Here is a 17,627-nt window from a genome sequence, read left to right as displayed (position 1 = left end):
GTTCTCCATAAATACAAAAAAAATATAAACTTAAAATAAAAATGTAAAAACGAAATAATATATTCATAATATAAACACATTTTTTTGTTAAAATATTCCTACGTCTATTTTTTTGTCCGACGCTAAAATGTGTCCTATATGAGATACGTGTGTGTATAGCTGTAATATATTATAATACTCCGCTATGTAGAAAAATATAAGATTGAAATATTTTTTTCATTTTGAATTATAAGTTATACTGATTCTTTTATTACGAGCACTTCCTTGACCTTGCCTTAACCTTGTAGATGATAACTTGTGTTTACAATTTTCCTGAAAATTACGTTTAATTTTCTTTTTATTGTGCATATTCCTATCAATCAATGGTCCTAAGGGTGTAAACTGATAAAAGAAATCGTGATGCAAAAAAAACATATATTATTTCTGTGGACTTAATTCTATTCTACATATATATATAAATTATTACATTATTTACCTTGTAAAAGAGAAAAAAAAGAAAGAACATTCCTAAAACACTGTAAGCACATACTATGGTAACATAAAGGGGGTCGCTTGTTAAACTTCCATTTTCTCTAATTAAACCATTAATTATATCATGATGACTAATGCTTAATGGTTGCTCCTTTTCTTGTTTTTCAGGCAACCTTCCATTACTAGTTGACTCTGTTTCTTTACTTATTTCTTTAACATAGCGATCAATAGATAATTCATATTCTATTCCTTCTGGATAATCATTTAATAGATTTTCACAATTTAAATTCTTTAACAGTACATAAGGACTATATGTTGTATCACAATTAAAGAACATTGGACAATGATCCCAATAATCCTTATGGTAAAAATATGTACAGCAATGTCTTAAATAATCCTTATATAGTGGCACAATAGATGTAACATATTCACAATATTTACTTTTAGAATCTGTGTAACTAACATTATTCATGATGTGTTGGTGGTTTTTAAAATAATCATGCAAGTATTTCATTTTTTTCCATTCCTCGAAGGTTCCATATAAATAAAAGTAACAAGGTTTCTGCATTGCAAGGTTTTTATAAGATATTCTAAAAATTAATCTCTGTAATATATCACTAGCACAAGGATCAAGTACACTGTTAGTAGTATCTATTTTCCATAAAGTTTCATATACCCAAAAACTAAGATATGAGCAATGATTTCTAAAATCATTTTCATTTTTCAGAATAATAGTGGATTTTATTAATCCATTACATATATCATTACATGCTTTTTTATTATTATTCTTTAATATTTTGTTATCAATAGCTTCTACACATTCTTTATGTTTTTGGCATAATTTATCTTTATCAGTTATATTTTTACATTCTGATAATTTATTCGTGTCAATAACTTCATCGCATATCTTACCTTGCGACAATTTCTCCAAATTGATGGCTTCCTTACAATCTTTATAATTTCTTACTAATTTTTCCCAACAAAACGTTTCTTTACAATTTTTATATTTATCACATTCATTATCACAGTTTTTGCTGAAATCACTATTACACACATTTTTATCTATCATAAAGCAATCGTTGCAACAAACATTACAACACATTTTACTACAATAATTATCACAATAGCTCTCACAAATTCTGCAATCGTCTATCTCTTCCTTCAACTTTTGGTATTTTTTACAGGAAGGCAATTCATTTAAATTCACATTCTATAATATAAAAAAAATATATTTATTATAAAAAATATAAAATGTTGATCATTAAGTAATTAGTATATATTGTGTTCTACAAAATCCATAATATTATAATAATATATTATTAATGAATTTTTGTTAATAAATATAAATATACGTTTTCACATAATTTTTCTAAATAATCCATTGGATCTCCAGAAATGATAAATAAAGATATATAATGTATCTGTGCGAATATTTATAAATGAAAACCTAATTCTATTATATACTAACAATTTATATAATATTTTTTTCTAAGTTTTTAAATTATTTTGAATACTCCCTAGTGGCATAGTCCTTAGTCGTAGCCATGGTTTTATATATAATATTAGAAATAGAATAATATAAGAACAATATTTATATAGTAATGAAATAATATATAAGGTACTAATTATTCCTCGTATAAGAAGTACTATTATACATTAAAAAGTATATTATTTTGTAGCCATAAAAATATAAATGAACTAATTATCTGTTTTAATAATAGATTGTTCCTTAGTGTTTAGTTTTGAGTGATCAGATATAGAGTTTACCCATTTTTTCATTATTTTATTTTATCTATATTACTTGTGTTATTGTATTAAATGAATAAAAATATATATTATTTTATTATATGGAACTATACAAATGCTTGTATTGGGATTATTTCTTGAAATACATAAAATGTGAATAAATAATAATTATTCTTTTTTTTCAACAATAGATAATTTATTATAATCCATTTTACAATTGATAGATGTATCTAATTCATATAGTATGCATAAAACCTAATAGAATAACTAATATAAATGTAACATATGTCATAAATAATTTTGAGTTTAACATAACAAGATTTTTAAAAATTTTTACACAGTTCATAACTATTTCGATAAAAATTTTCATTTTTCTAGTACTTGTACTCACCATTACATTTCAATTTTTAATTATATACATTTCACACACATTTTTTCTTATTAATCATATTATACATTTCCATTTGAATTTCATAAACAACATAATTCATAAATTTTTTTACATCTCGTGCACTACTTATATCTCAATCCCTTAAAATAAACATATAAATAGAGATGTAAATAAACAAGTATCATTAGTTTTCATAACTACAAACATGTAAAAAAATTTATTTTCTTATATATCAATTTAATAGATTATGTTTAAATAATTAAAATATTTATATATATACACTTTTTACAAAATAACATAAGTATTTTTATCTATATGTTCACCACATTTTGTGTATTATTTAAATATATTCTAAAATATAGCATCATAAACTAAATGATTATAAAATATTACTGTAAACGAGATTATTCATGTTCTACGCAATATATTTTTTTTAATGATTATATATAAAAAAAAAAAATTTATAAACTATATTTGAAATCTAATATTGAATGAAAGCGAGATAGAATATAAATCTTGATTTACATTGATATTTTAACGAAAATATAATTCATAATGTGAAAATATTAATTTTATGATGGAATAATTTTAAAATAATATGTTATATTTTTACTTATCATATATATTAAAGATATTTTAAATTTTAAATTAATGCAAATTTATTTTAAAATTTTGTGCATTATATTAATATAATAATTTCGTAAAAAATTATTTAATTCCAAATAAATTATTACTTTTTTGAAACTCTTAATTGTATAGTACTAAACAGCTAATAATTTAATGCATTGTAAAATATAATGAAGGAGTAAATATAAATAATATCTTGTAAAGTTTACGTTTGCTATGCCTTATATTAATGTATAATACAACATGTTATTAAATAGTAATATATATGAGTGAATATATTACTATATAATGTCTTTTGTACAAAATAAAAAAATGTAAAATTACAGATAACATGTGTCACATTAAATACATAATATAAATTATTATTTTACAATAAAAATAATATCCTAGAAAATCAAGAATATAGTATATGTAAGCTAAAGATAACATTCCGTGAAAGCATATATATTTTTTACATTTTTATTATAATATAGAGTAATAAATAATATCTGATTTCCAGAATTAAGATTCACATGCTTCAAACATTTCGTAATGTTATATTATATTGAGAAAAAGACACTTATGAATACATATACGCTATTTTAATATTTCTTAATTAATTAAAATAATTTACTTTTTCTTAAAGAGTATTAAAAATATCTCCATTATACTTGCGAGATTTTTTCTATCTATAAATTCATATTCCATTCAAATAGTCTTTCATATATGAAATGGAATTATGTAATAATATATAATTAAAATTATATGATTTTTTTTAATTTTCAGTTCAGTATACATTAAACAATTTTTATGTGTTTATAAATTTTTATTATTGTGTTGTTGTTTTTTGAAGATTTATTAAATATTCCAAATAGCTTTCACAGAAAAAAAAACAAATTTTTTATATAGAAAGAAAAATTCATTTGATTTATATCTTAATTCTTATTTTATAAAATAAGTACAAAAGTATTATACTTTCATATTATAAATATATACTGAAAGCATAATTGATAGGTAAACAAATTATATTTATTATATACATCATATTAAATATTTCATAAGCTAAAATTACATCATAAGACACATAGTTTAAAAATTAATAAATTAAGATTCATATATCATATCTTCTGGAAATTTTATGTAGAAGATTTTAGAAAACATAGAAATATGTCTCAACTCCTTGCTATATTTTATAATAAAAATACATTATTAAGATAATAAGTTTTATTATACAAATATAATAATTTATATTTTATGAAATGTTGTTTTTTTTGCCATTAATAAAAATATCATTAAAAAAAGGGAAAATTTATCCTACAATTATTAAGAATCATTATTTTGTAATTATAATATTGTGAATATTCATACACCTCATAATAACAATGTCATATTTGCCTTAATCTTTGTTTATCCAGGTTATCGTAACTAGGAAAAGCATGAATAAATCAATTATGATATTATATTTCAAAGTTTCTAAACTTATAATATACACCATATAATATAAAATTCAGAGAAAAATATTCGTATATGGGTGAAAAAATGTAGAAAAAATTAAGATTGCGTAATATCGTCAGGTATCACGAAAGATTCTCGGTTAATTTTTGATATTAGTTATGAGTAAAAAGAATTTCCTCTTAATTTTGATATGATTAATATTGCTGCTTCCATTTAGTTATCAATGATCTACATCATGATATTAACACAAAATGTAAGTACATATGAAGAATATTCATATGATGAATAGTTTTAATAATAATTGTACATATTATAATAATAAAACTGTATATGATTATTTCTGAAATGTTACCTCAAATTTTATACATGATATATATATTTTGCACCATGATAAAATAAATTCATACATGTAAACGAAAATATAAATGTACTTCCTATAATGAAGTATCTAATAATTTATTATCTGTCAAATTTAAATTGATTAAAAAAATGCATATCAAATAATTACTACAACGTTAGATATAAGTCTATTACATATTAACCATATGCAATCAGTAACTGTAGTTTAATTGTCATTAACACTATGATGATATTTAGAAATTACATTTTATACAAAAAGAAAATGATTATTATTGTTCTCATTAAAAATATATGATAGTCCAGTATATTAAAAAAATGTACAATATGTCTTTATTTGGAAATATCGAATAACAGAACAGCATCAAATATTCTCAAATAAATATAAAACAAAAATATGCTAAAAAAATTTATTAACAAGCAAAAAATAAATTCTACATCTTATTATATGATTATATAAAAAAAGAAGATAAATAATATCCATCTAATAGGACCTTATTCTTTTTATTTAGTAGGTTATGTTCAATGGTTTTGTTTAGGAACATGTATCACACCTAAAGATTTTTTGTGTATATAATAAAATATAATTTATATTAATATTGAATTCATGATTATCATCTTAATAAAAAATATATTTATTTGAAAATTTAGTTTAATAAAATAAATATATGAAAAATTTTCTTAAAATTATGTTCCTTCTTTTTACTTTATTATATCCCTGGATACAATATAACCAAAAAGAATAAGCAGTTTATAATCATTTTAATATATATAATAAATGTTTGCCAAAAAAAGCAAAGAATTATTTTTAAATATGCCTTTTAATAAAAGTAAAATTCTATTACATCGTCAATTTTCTTCACAACTTCGAAAATGTGGCATCTAGTTTTAATTTATAAAAAACAAATATATTTATAATTATTAAAAACCTGATATAATAAAACATGATATATGATGAATAAAAAAGAAAGGAAGCATCTTTAATTCAGTATTCTATTAATATCTCATTTTCTATTATTTATATATATCGTCTTCCTTTGATTATAACTATTATATATTTTTTTCTCTTAACCAACTATTCTTTAATAAATATCTGAGAATTTCATTCACATTTATGCAAATTTCATATGGATTAATAATTTTTTCATAAAAAGAAACATTCTAACATATTGTGAATATTCTATTTATTATGTCAAATCTTATAAGCTGTATTAATTATAGACTTCTTTCTTGTTAAATTTTCTATTCACTCTAATTATAGCACATATCAGAAAGTATCTTACAATTATAATTTTAGCATTTATGTATTTACTAAAATAAAAGATTTGAAAAGGAATATAATATATTTATCATAATATAAATTGAATTCTGTAAAACAATAAAATTATATATATAAATGAAGCACTTCATTCTTCATGAAAAATATACAAATTTAAACAGTATACGTACATGAATATAATGCAAAATAATTTTTGATTATATATCTAATATTAAAACTCCAAAAAAATTCACTAATGATAAATATGGATATAAATACATGATAAAAATGAGTTATATTCTCATAATTAAAATAAATAATAATATATGTAGAAACCGCTTTGTTCTCTTAAAAAATTTCCCTATATTAACAGTAGATATTACAATATGCTTAAACATTACATACTAAATGATAAGCGTAGTTAGTAATCATTTTATAGGAAAATTAATATAAAAATACTATTGTACGTATTAATCGAATTTAACCTTTTTCAGAAAATTATAATTCCTTTTGATCAATTTATAAAAGTGCCGTAGTGAAACAAACTAAAAGGAAGAATAAAATATAGAAATTTTCTATATTTATTTCATTAAAAACGTGACATTATAAATTTTGCATAGAAGAAAATACGAAATATATATTATAAATGCAACTAAAAGTGTTATCTCAATTTTCATATAAAAAAGTTAAATATGTTCCACAAGACTAAAGAAATTATTGAATAAACGCTAATACATAAAACGTTTTATATCCTCTTATTTAGTTGTTCTGTGTAATTTTTGCTGTAAAATCATACTTTTTGGCGCATTATCATCACCTATATGGTAGAAATAAATTATAAAAAATTGTAACTGTCTATTTATTCTATATTCTCTTGATGATATTGGGTCTATCCAGAGTTTCCGTCACATTCTATCTATGCATGCATATTATTAATACGTTAGATCTATGATGCATTTTTAATATAGAAAATTTATTTTATTTTCTCTTTTAATTGAACATTATATATTATTCATAATATTAAAAGTTTTATTTATAGTGTCATTACTTTTTAAACCTTATTTAGAAGCACACTAAAGAATTATAAAAAATGTAATATACATCATTTTGTATTTCCTTTTGTAAGTGTTAAAAATTATTCATTAATAATTCGTTAGTTATATTATTATATATATATATATATATATATATATATATATATATATATATGTATATTTTTCTTACTGTTCATATGCATATATGTAATCAAAAGCATGTAATCTACTCATAAATATTTGTAATATTATTCAAAAGTATACACAAATAATTTTGTTAATGTAGTATGGATATATAATATATAAATTATGATTAACATGAATATTTGTTTTATATTGTTATATTATCCTTTATAAGATGAGATAACTACTGGTAAAATTTTCTCAAGTGATGCATTAGCATATGTTGTATCAAGATAATTTTTACATCCGTTATCTGTGACTAACATATAGAGGTAAAGGATTCTCACTATATTTATTCTAAACCTGCGAAATTAATTATGAATTCTGTTCTTTTTATTTTCTAATTAAACTTTTCCGCTCGCATCTTATGTTATACTGTATGTTTCATGAGATCATTAGTCTCAGGAAAACAAAAGAATTATATACATTTATTGCTTCCATTATATTTGACATTGTATAAATATTATTAAAAGTATGAATGGTATTATTATTAAATGCATTATGTATTTTATAAATAAAATCACTTCTATAATTATGAAAATTAAAATTTTGTGTCAATTATCAACTTTTATTATGTTTTGATATATCATATTACAAAAAAAATACATATACAAATTATAACATATCATTCTAATATATATGTGTAAACAGAAATATAAAAAAATATTATTCAATATATAAATGATTTCTATTTATTTCCCTTTTATTAAGTTATTCAATATTCAGTTCCAAAAAATGTGGTTAACTGGGCTTAACTTAATAACTTTTTTAGGTATGATATATATAATGTAATTTGAATTTATAAAATATTATACACGATTTATATGAGGATATATATGTGGTTTTACTTTTATGTGTGCTTACATTTCATGAACAAAATAAATAAAAATATTTATACTATGTATATTTCAGATAATCATATTTTTAAAATAAAGGTTATATATTTATTTTAGTGCATCCAATAGAAAAATCATTTAAAAAAAATATATGTATAAAATACTTATCTTCTTATAAATCAAGATATAATTTGTAAAATATTACAAATTATTACATTATGGTATTAGAGTTCTACATATATTTATATAATATATCACCGATAGCTCATGAAAAACTAATAATAATTATACTATTTTATATACTTAATGCAAATATGTATATGTTTTAATAGTATAAGTAAAAGAGCATAAAAAGTTACATAAAAGAAAAAAATAAAATAAATTGTTATATATATTGTGATGGTTAAAAAGTGAATATATATACATAAATCATCTCCAATAATTACGTTAAATCATTATAGTATAATTAAATCTAATAATAGATAATACATATCAATAAAAATATATATTGAAAAAAAAAGAAAAATGCATCTATGTATCAAAAAAAAATATGAAATTCTCATATGAATGCATAATTTTTTTAAAAAAAATTAACAAACAAAAATTAACTAATACAAAATGTATAAAATATATTAAATAACCTTGTAATAGGTAAAAAATAAAAATATAGTAAATAATATTATTTATAGTACATGATTTAATGTATAATGTATTCAGAATATATACTAAAACATTGTGAAGTGTATAATAATTAAACATCTATTACTAAAAGTATAAAAAAAAATATATATTTCATTTCTATATATAATACAGAATAAAATACCAACAACCATTTACATAATTTCATGGAGTAAGAAATTATACATTTATTAATTACAGCATATAACAAAGAGATAAATGAATATTGAAATATTGACAATACTAGTTAAAACATAAAAATAAAGCGTTATCAGTTGACCCCACATCCAAAACTTGAAATCAAAATCCTTATATATTTACTATGGTTATAATAACAATAAAATTTTTTTGTTTATATAGTTTCATATATAAATAAATTATAATATATATAATTACCTTTCGATGATTTAAATAACCACTTAAATTTCCTATTTCTATATATATTCATTAATAACATTTTTTATAGTCATCAAACCAGAAATTTCCAAGTAAAGAGGAATGTATTTCAATATGGAATGATGCAGATATAAACACTTATGAAAATATGTACTGTCAACAAACAGATTCACTGAAGATTAAAGATCCTGAATTATATAACATATGGTGTTTTATGAGGATCAATTTCCTTAATAGCCTTTCCATTATCATTAAATCTCTGCAAAATTATGAAATATGCGTTTATTTCCATGAATGGCTAGAAGAAAAAAAAAAAGGATATAATCCTAATAATATACACTGTGAAAAAAAAAAATTATGGGAAGATCATATTATCGCTACATTGGAACAGTTGCTAACAAGGGAGAGCATAACAAATGATAAGTGTAAATGCAAACCTACTAAAATTGAGTGCCCTGATTCATCACCATTAAATTCTGTTTCAACATCATTAGGGAAAATTGCTTCTCCTGTTTCATCACCAAAAAGTGCTATTTTTTCCATATGTTTTACAGTTATAATAATAATTACTCTTAGCTACTTTTTTGTATTTAATGTAATATAAATTTTGTTATAAAATATTTTTAGTATTTCGTAATAAACGAATGGGCTAATTTCGTTTTAATTTCACTAAAATTATTTATACATGTAGTATATTCTATTAATTAAAATTCTAATTCTAGTATACTAAGATCAAAAGATTTTTTAGTGATAAATATAATAAGAGTAGATTTTTAAGGAAATGTTTGAAGCGTGTACTCCCCTTAGAAAACAAAGAAGATTTGGAAATATATTCAGAAAACGAATGTATTAATATACTATATTTGTAAAGAACTAACTATTAATTAATATATGTCTCAATGTAGAAGATTTGACATTATATTATATAAAATAAAATAGTGTATTTCTTAACTATATAAATTGTGAAGTGTAATTAAAATTAATGTGAGCGTAAAAAAAACTGACCTTAAAACAAAATGTCAAATCACGTAAAATAGAAAATTATGCAAAAAAAAAATCAGTGTACAACAATTTTGAATAATCCTGTAAAAGGAAAATCGAGTGAATTAAAAATAAATGTGTTTATTTAATTTGGTTAAAAAATCAGTTCGTTCTGTATATTATATTTTGCACTAATTTTATTATAATTCGTTAACCTAATTTTAAATTTATGTAGCAATTGTCGTTGCATCGTGTTTATAAATAATATGTAAAAATATTATTATATATATTTGTCATTTACTTATATGTCTTAAATAAAATTATTTATTTGAAAATTTTAAGACATCATCGCATAATTTTATATATAACATTAATGTATGTATAGATAACCCGTCTATATGCTATATTCAACATTTATATTAAATAATTAAAAATAATTAAATTTTATTTATTCCCTTATAAATTTTTTATTGCCTTCATGTAAAAATTGTTTAATTTTTTCTTGTTTATTTCTCTTTTTGAGTAACATTTTTCAGAAAGCAGTAAAGAAATACATAAATAATAATAAAAAAAAATAGGATATGTGTTATACGTCTCTTTAGCAAAAACGAATATTTCAGTAAAGCTAATTTTAATAAAATGCTATATATTTTAAATGATAAAGAATAATTACCATATTGTAAAATAGAAAGTAAAAGAAAATATTCCAATTATATAGAAAAAATATGTTAAGTGTAATCTTCATAAATTTAAATTTTATTTCTATATTTCAATAATCTTTCAGGGGTCTGATTCTTTAGAAGTATATAAATAGCTATAGAAATATATTTTTCTTTATTAATAAATTTACTATAATCTTTATTATTTAAATTCTATGTTCATTAGTATATATTTAAACATAAAAATACAATATAATTACTACAAATATTTTATGTAGTGTCTTTTTCTTATTGTTTACAATTTCTATGATCTAGAAACTGTAAATTATACAGAATATAACCTATGTTACATCCATTATATCATTAAAAATAAATGTAAAAACCTTATTTCTTTTAGTTTATAATATATACAATAACATATATTGTATTTTTTAAAAAATAACTTAATTAAAGTATTTATGATATATGGTTTTTTTCAGTTTTAGAACTAATAATACATTTGATCAATGGAAATATTTTCGAATATATTTCCAAATATCACCATTATTGGTAATATTCGAAATGATCTAAATTATTATCAAAAAAAATATAACAATTATAATAAATTGTGTTTTCATAAACAATATAAACCCCTACATCTACAAACAAATTAATTACAATATATCATAAAAAAATGAATTATATACATAAAAATATTTTTATATTATATTTATACATTTTTAATTATGAAAAAAAAAAATAAAGTAGGACAAGCATATGATTAGTCTCAAAGCTGTTACAGCATCTACTTAATTCAGCATATGCAATCATTATTAATTTTAATCTACATGCATAAATCTTAACTACATAAATATAAAATTACATTTATATCTTTCGAATATTTTATAATGTAGAAAAATAATGATTAATAATCCAAACAAATAAAGTACACAAATACTTAAGTGTTGAAAGAGTACATGTAAAGTAGATTCATGAATATCGAATAATATCTATAAAATAACAATTTAATGTGCAAATAAAGGAATGTTAATTCATGCTTATAAAACGATTCATAATATATAATTTACAGTATTATTTTTACACGTATATTTTATGTCAAAAATGTAAAATTAATAAAAAAATTATATAATAATTCATATGGTGGATAGTAGATATAAAATAATAATGAATTTAATTTATTCAAAAACTTATATACAAATATGACAGTATATGATTACATCAATTTTGCCTTGTCACTCTTATAATTTTTCGAACTATGTAAATTGTATGAGAATCTATCTAACAATTCATAAAACTGTAAGGTGTAATAAATATTGAATTATATTATATAAGTAATAATCATCTTCAAATGCTGAATGAGTAAAAAGGAGGATATAAACTTAATTCCAAATAATATTTTTTTTATTAATATGTTTATCCGAAATTATTTTTCTATGACCTTCAACTTAAATACATGGAATATGAAACATATTTTTTCACACAATAATATATAAAAAAATAAACTAATAGGAATATCATATTTTCTGTGTATTTAATTATAAAAAAAACTTCTTATTAGAAATCATCCTTTCTATTATATTATATATAAAAGAAAATATAAAAAATATATTTTTTTTTTAACATTAACAATGAAATTCTGTTAATGCTTATAACAAATGTAGATATCATATCCCATATATATATATTTATTAAGTTTTAATAATGTAACATAAATTGATGAACATAAAAATAAATTTCTTTTCAATTTTCCCTTAAAATTAATATTAATCATTAAAAATAGAATATAGTAATAAAAGAAAAAATATAACTGACTTTATAAAACAAATATGCAATCAAAAAAGTGAAAATTTTACATAAAAATATTTTTCTACGTATAAAAATAAAAAAAAGAAAAAAAAATGAATAATAATAATAACAATAATATAAATAAACGAAAAACTGTCAAAGTTAAATTAATATTTTGTTAAATATGATCGCACCTACATTTTTAATTTGTATAAAAAAATATACATTATAGGATATATAAATATATCTCTTATGGCATTATAGAAATCTTCAATATATTTTCTTGAATTAGTTCGACATAATCCTCTCATTAAGAATTATAAGATATATAGATTTTTTTTTTTCGATCATTCCCGTGTCCCCGTTGCAACTTCCTAGATGGTAATTTCTGTTTAGAGTTTTCCTGAAAATTATTTTTTATTTGCTTTTTCTTATGTGATTTCCTATCAATAAATGATCCTAAAGGTGTAAACTAGGAAAAATAACGGTAATAAAAGAAATATCTAATACTTTTATTCCTTATATTTTTAATTCATACATTATATATAATACAATCATATGTATCAGATGTACATTAAAAAATCATATCATTGTTTACTTTGTAAAATAAAAAAATGAGATAGAATATTGCTAAAACAGTAAATAAAATTGATGTTGTAACGTAGAAAGAATCGTATGTTAATTTTTTAAATTTACTCATTTGACTTTTAAGTATAACATAAAAGTCAATGGCTGATGATTGTACTAATTTTTCTGGGTATGGAGGCAATTCACCATGACACTTTAATTTATTTAGCAGTTTATAAGGACTATAATCTTTATTGCACTTATAAAAATTTGGACAATGATCCCAGTAATGTCCGAAGAAAAAATATGTACAACAATAACTTGAATATTTTTCATATAATGTCAAAATAGAAGTAACATATTTACAATATTTACTTTCATCATTATTAGAACCGCCATTACTTTTAATATGATCATGATTTTTAAAATAATCATGCAAGTATTTCTCATTTTTCCAGTCACTGAATGTCCCATCAAAATAAAAGTAGCAAGGATTATTCTTTACATTATCACTTTCATTAATACTCCAAATTAACTTATGTAATGCATTAAGAACACAAGTATTTATTTGAGTGCTTGAATTAGAACTACTAGAACTGTTATATTTTTTCCATAATTGTTCATATGTCCAGTAATTAAAATATGAACAGCGGTTACCTAAACTACTTTCATCGCTCAGAATAGTGGACAATTTTATCAATCTATGACAAATTTTTTCACATGTTTCCTTATAATTTTCTTGATTACATTCTATACATTCTTTACACTCTTTACATTCTTTACAGATATCTTCTTTGCATTTTTTACATTCCTCTTCACACGCGTTTATATTATTTTCTTCATCCAATTTTTTATATTTCATACACGAGGGCAACACTTTAAAATCCCCATTCTGAAATGCATGTAAAATGTATTTATTATAAAAATGTTAAAATACTTTCCTTTAATAAAATGTTTATAATTATGTTTTATGAAATGCATTATATTTTAATAATAATATATTAAAAAACATTTTAATGACAAACGTAAACATACATCATTACATAAGTTTGTTAAAATATTTTCACTTTCATTAGACATGCTAATTAAACAAAACCGTGTGATCCGTCAATATACGAATATTCATAAGTAAAAAATGTAATTCTATAATACACTAATAAAATAAATAATCATTTTATACTAATTTTTTAAATGTAAATTTATATTCCATAGTAGTGTATTTTTTAATTATAGCTAATGTTTTATTTATAGTATTATCATTAAAATGACGTAGAAAGAGAATATATATGTCGAATGTTATGGAAGTTCATATGTGTATTAACTCTTAAAAAAAAGTACAATTATATAAAAACATATAATTTTATAAAATAAAAAATTTAAATGTGAAAAATTATTATGCTATAAGGTACTTATGCGAAAAATTATTTACATTATTCTGAATAGGCATTTGGGGAATTATTCACATAATTTTCTCCTTTTTGCTTTAAATTATAAAATTTGAAGTGATACATGTTCATATATTTATTATTTCACTCTAATAATAAATACTCCTTTTTTATTTTCAAATCGATATTATTAAAAAGTATCGATTAATGTGTGGTCTAGTAATATAAGAATATAACACTAAATTATAAAATATCCTGCCATGCATAAATAATTACATTCCACATTATTAAAATGCATAAGTAAGAATTCCTGTTAAATAAGAAAATTTCATAAGAATACACTATATAAATGTAATTTATTTATCATTAATATATTTTTTTTTTTCTTAATTTATTAGAATATATTATATATTTTCATTGCAAAGTATTCAAACTTCTCTCCTCCTTAATCTACAAGTAAAAAAAAACGTTTTGCATCACACTATATATTTAATTTATTCTATAGAATGCACATATTGGAATTTCAAAATTTTATTATAAATGATATATTCTTATCAAATAACATAAAAATAATGGAATACTATTAACGGAATGTCCCTTGAAATGCCATTTAAATTTATCATATTCAAAATGTATATAATATATTAATCAAGGTTACAGTTTTACATTTTATTTAGCATATATGATGGAGAAATATTTTTTTCCAAGCAAAATTTTACTATTTTTACACATTTAAAATGTTATGAAGTATAATATCGTTATTACGCTACATTTTAATATGTAAGTTTTGGACCCCCATTTAAAGTTTCTAAACATATGGGTTATATAAAAATTTCTGCAATTCATTGTAGTATGTTATCCAAAAATCGTGAATAATATATAAATGCTTTATTCAGAGAATAATATAGTATTGTAGAATAAAATTTATGTTGTTTTATTTCATCATTTTTTAATTACGTTTTTAACATCACTTTTCGGCATATTATTTAAGTAAAAGCCTTTCATTATTAATATACATGCGTAATATACCCTTTGTATTAATTACAATCCAAATGAGTATTTAAAGGTTTTTCATTTATTTGACAATATTTTAATTATTAACTTTAATTAAAACGAAGGGCGATTCAATTCCAACTAAATTTAAAAAATGGAGAGTAAATTAGGGTGATAAATTGTTAAGCAAAATAGTGTACGATTAAACCTTCCCCAAATTAAAAAATAAATCCTTACTCAAATATTTGTGCAGCTTACGTAGGGAATATAATAGGTTGTGTCAAGTTATAAATGTAGAACAATAAATTAATGTTTAAACAAATGGTATAAATGACAAAACCATTAAAATGTGAATAACCACCATGTAGATAACCATAAAAATGGGAAAGGACAAAACCAGATAAATAAAACGTAAAAAAAAAAAAAAAATGGATTATCATATGTTATTGTATTAAACATAATAGCTATACTTTGCTCAAAAAATATCTAGGGTGGCATATAGTTACATAAATGACATTCAGGAAAAAAGATAGATCTAAATAAATACCTAATATATATATATATATATATATATATCATGCTACATAATAAAGAAAGAAAAATTTAAATCCAAATTTTCATGAAATTAATATAAATCATATTTTATTAAATATTCCTCTGAAAATCCACAAATACGTTCATAAATTTGTCTAACAAATTTTTACTACTTTTTCGCAACTTCTGATGCACTTATAAAACTGGTGCTTTTTGGTAATATTAACTACCAGTGCCCCTTGACACATATTTCATTTTTTCTTTTTTACTCATATTTGGCATAGAAACTACCTATATGCTACCAATTTGTTAAAGAATAAGAAACAATAATAAACCATAGAAATGTAACAATTTATTTTTCTTACAGGGGCGTCAATGTGAATTAAAAGTTTTAAATAATTACATATTCAATAAAATGAACATGCTCACATGAAACAGCATATGTAATGATTTCATATATATTATATATAAATGGAATAGATAAATTGTGTTTATGACACTTATCCATGAAATAGTTCGTGGTGGAAGATGTACCCCTCTTATGTATTTTCTACAGTAGGGTAAATTCCTTTCACTTCAGTTCTATGTTTTACCTTAGTTATTTTTCAATAACTATAAGGTGTTCTCCTTTTTTTTTTTTATTTTCCATTTATGTAATCTTATTTTAGTGACCGGGTGAGAATTTCATCCCAAGCATTTTTCCCAAATGAATATGTAACGCTTTGCTATTTTTCTAATCTCCATTGTAGACTAATTTCGCGTCCATTTGTTTCTTACAACAACGTAGGAGGGATTAATACATTTTGTTCATATGATTCAAACATTTACAAACCTTAAAGTATGACAAACTGACTGATATAGCAACATTATTACCCCATTTTTCTATAGACGTTTATTCACACTGAGAGAAATTCTCACGCATTACAATTCACGAATTGTTTTAAAATTAAATTGCTAAGTGTTGGTTTCAAAATAAATGATAACTTTATCTCTAGTGGGGTAAAAATCCTTTACAACAGCACAGTTGTGCACACAGTATATTTTCCATCTTTTGAAAATGGACAATTTTTGTGCATATAAAATGATATGCAATATCCCACCTCTGATAATTCTAAAGAGTATATTATTTACAAAATTGTACCATTGCACAGGTGCTTATATATGAACGGCACGTGTGAACCACGCTATGGGGAAATGTACTTAAAATGTACATCGATAATTTTATACAAGAAATAATGTTCAAAACTGTTTTCTTACTATACGCAAAGTTAAAAATTCCAATGAGTAACAATTCCTTGTTGAGATAAGGCAA

The 17,627-nt window shown here is 21.1% G+C and overlaps 3 protein-coding genes across 3 annotated transcripts; 1 reads left to right on the top strand and 2 right to left on the bottom strand.

The window, feature by feature from the left end:
* Positions 1-216: 216 nt before the first annotated feature.
* Positions 217-1,853, bottom strand: PGO_073440 (variable surface protein; the record flags this gene model as incomplete). The annotated part of the gene is made up of 3 exons (XM_028687217.1): positions 217-381; positions 476-1,681; positions 1,824-1,853. The coding sequence occupies 3 exons, from the start codon at positions 1,851-1,853 to the stop codon at positions 217-219; spliced, it is 1,401 nt and encodes a 466-aa protein (XP_028543018.1).
* Positions 1,854-9,234: 7,381 nt separating this feature from the next.
* On the top strand, positions 9,235-10,280 carry PGO_073430 (variable surface protein; the record flags this gene model as incomplete). The annotated part of the gene is made up of 3 exons (XM_028687216.1): positions 9,235-9,261; positions 9,482-9,997; positions 10,134-10,280. The coding sequence occupies 3 exons, from the start codon at positions 9,235-9,237 to the stop codon at positions 10,278-10,280; spliced, it is 690 nt and encodes a 229-aa protein (XP_028543017.1).
* Positions 10,281-13,146: 2,866 nt separating this feature from the next.
* PGO_073420 (variable surface protein) lies at positions 13,147-14,483 on the bottom strand (the record flags this gene model as incomplete). Its single annotated transcript, XM_028687215.1, has 3 exons — positions 13,147-13,308; positions 13,435-14,295; positions 14,439-14,483. 3 exons carry the CDS (start codon positions 14,481-14,483, stop codon positions 13,147-13,149), a joined length of 1,068 nt encoding a protein of 355 aa, XP_028543016.1.
* Positions 14,484-17,627: the final 3,144 nt, after the last annotated feature.

Source organism: Plasmodium gonderi, assembly GCF_002157705.1.
Source record: "Plasmodium gonderi DNA, contig: Chr07, whole genome shotgun sequence".
Taxonomy (NCBI): Eukaryota; Apicomplexa; class Aconoidasida; order Haemosporida; family Plasmodiidae; genus Plasmodium; species Plasmodium gonderi.
Note: the sequence above shows the minus strand (reverse complement) of the source record. Positions and strands in the feature narration are given on the sequence as shown.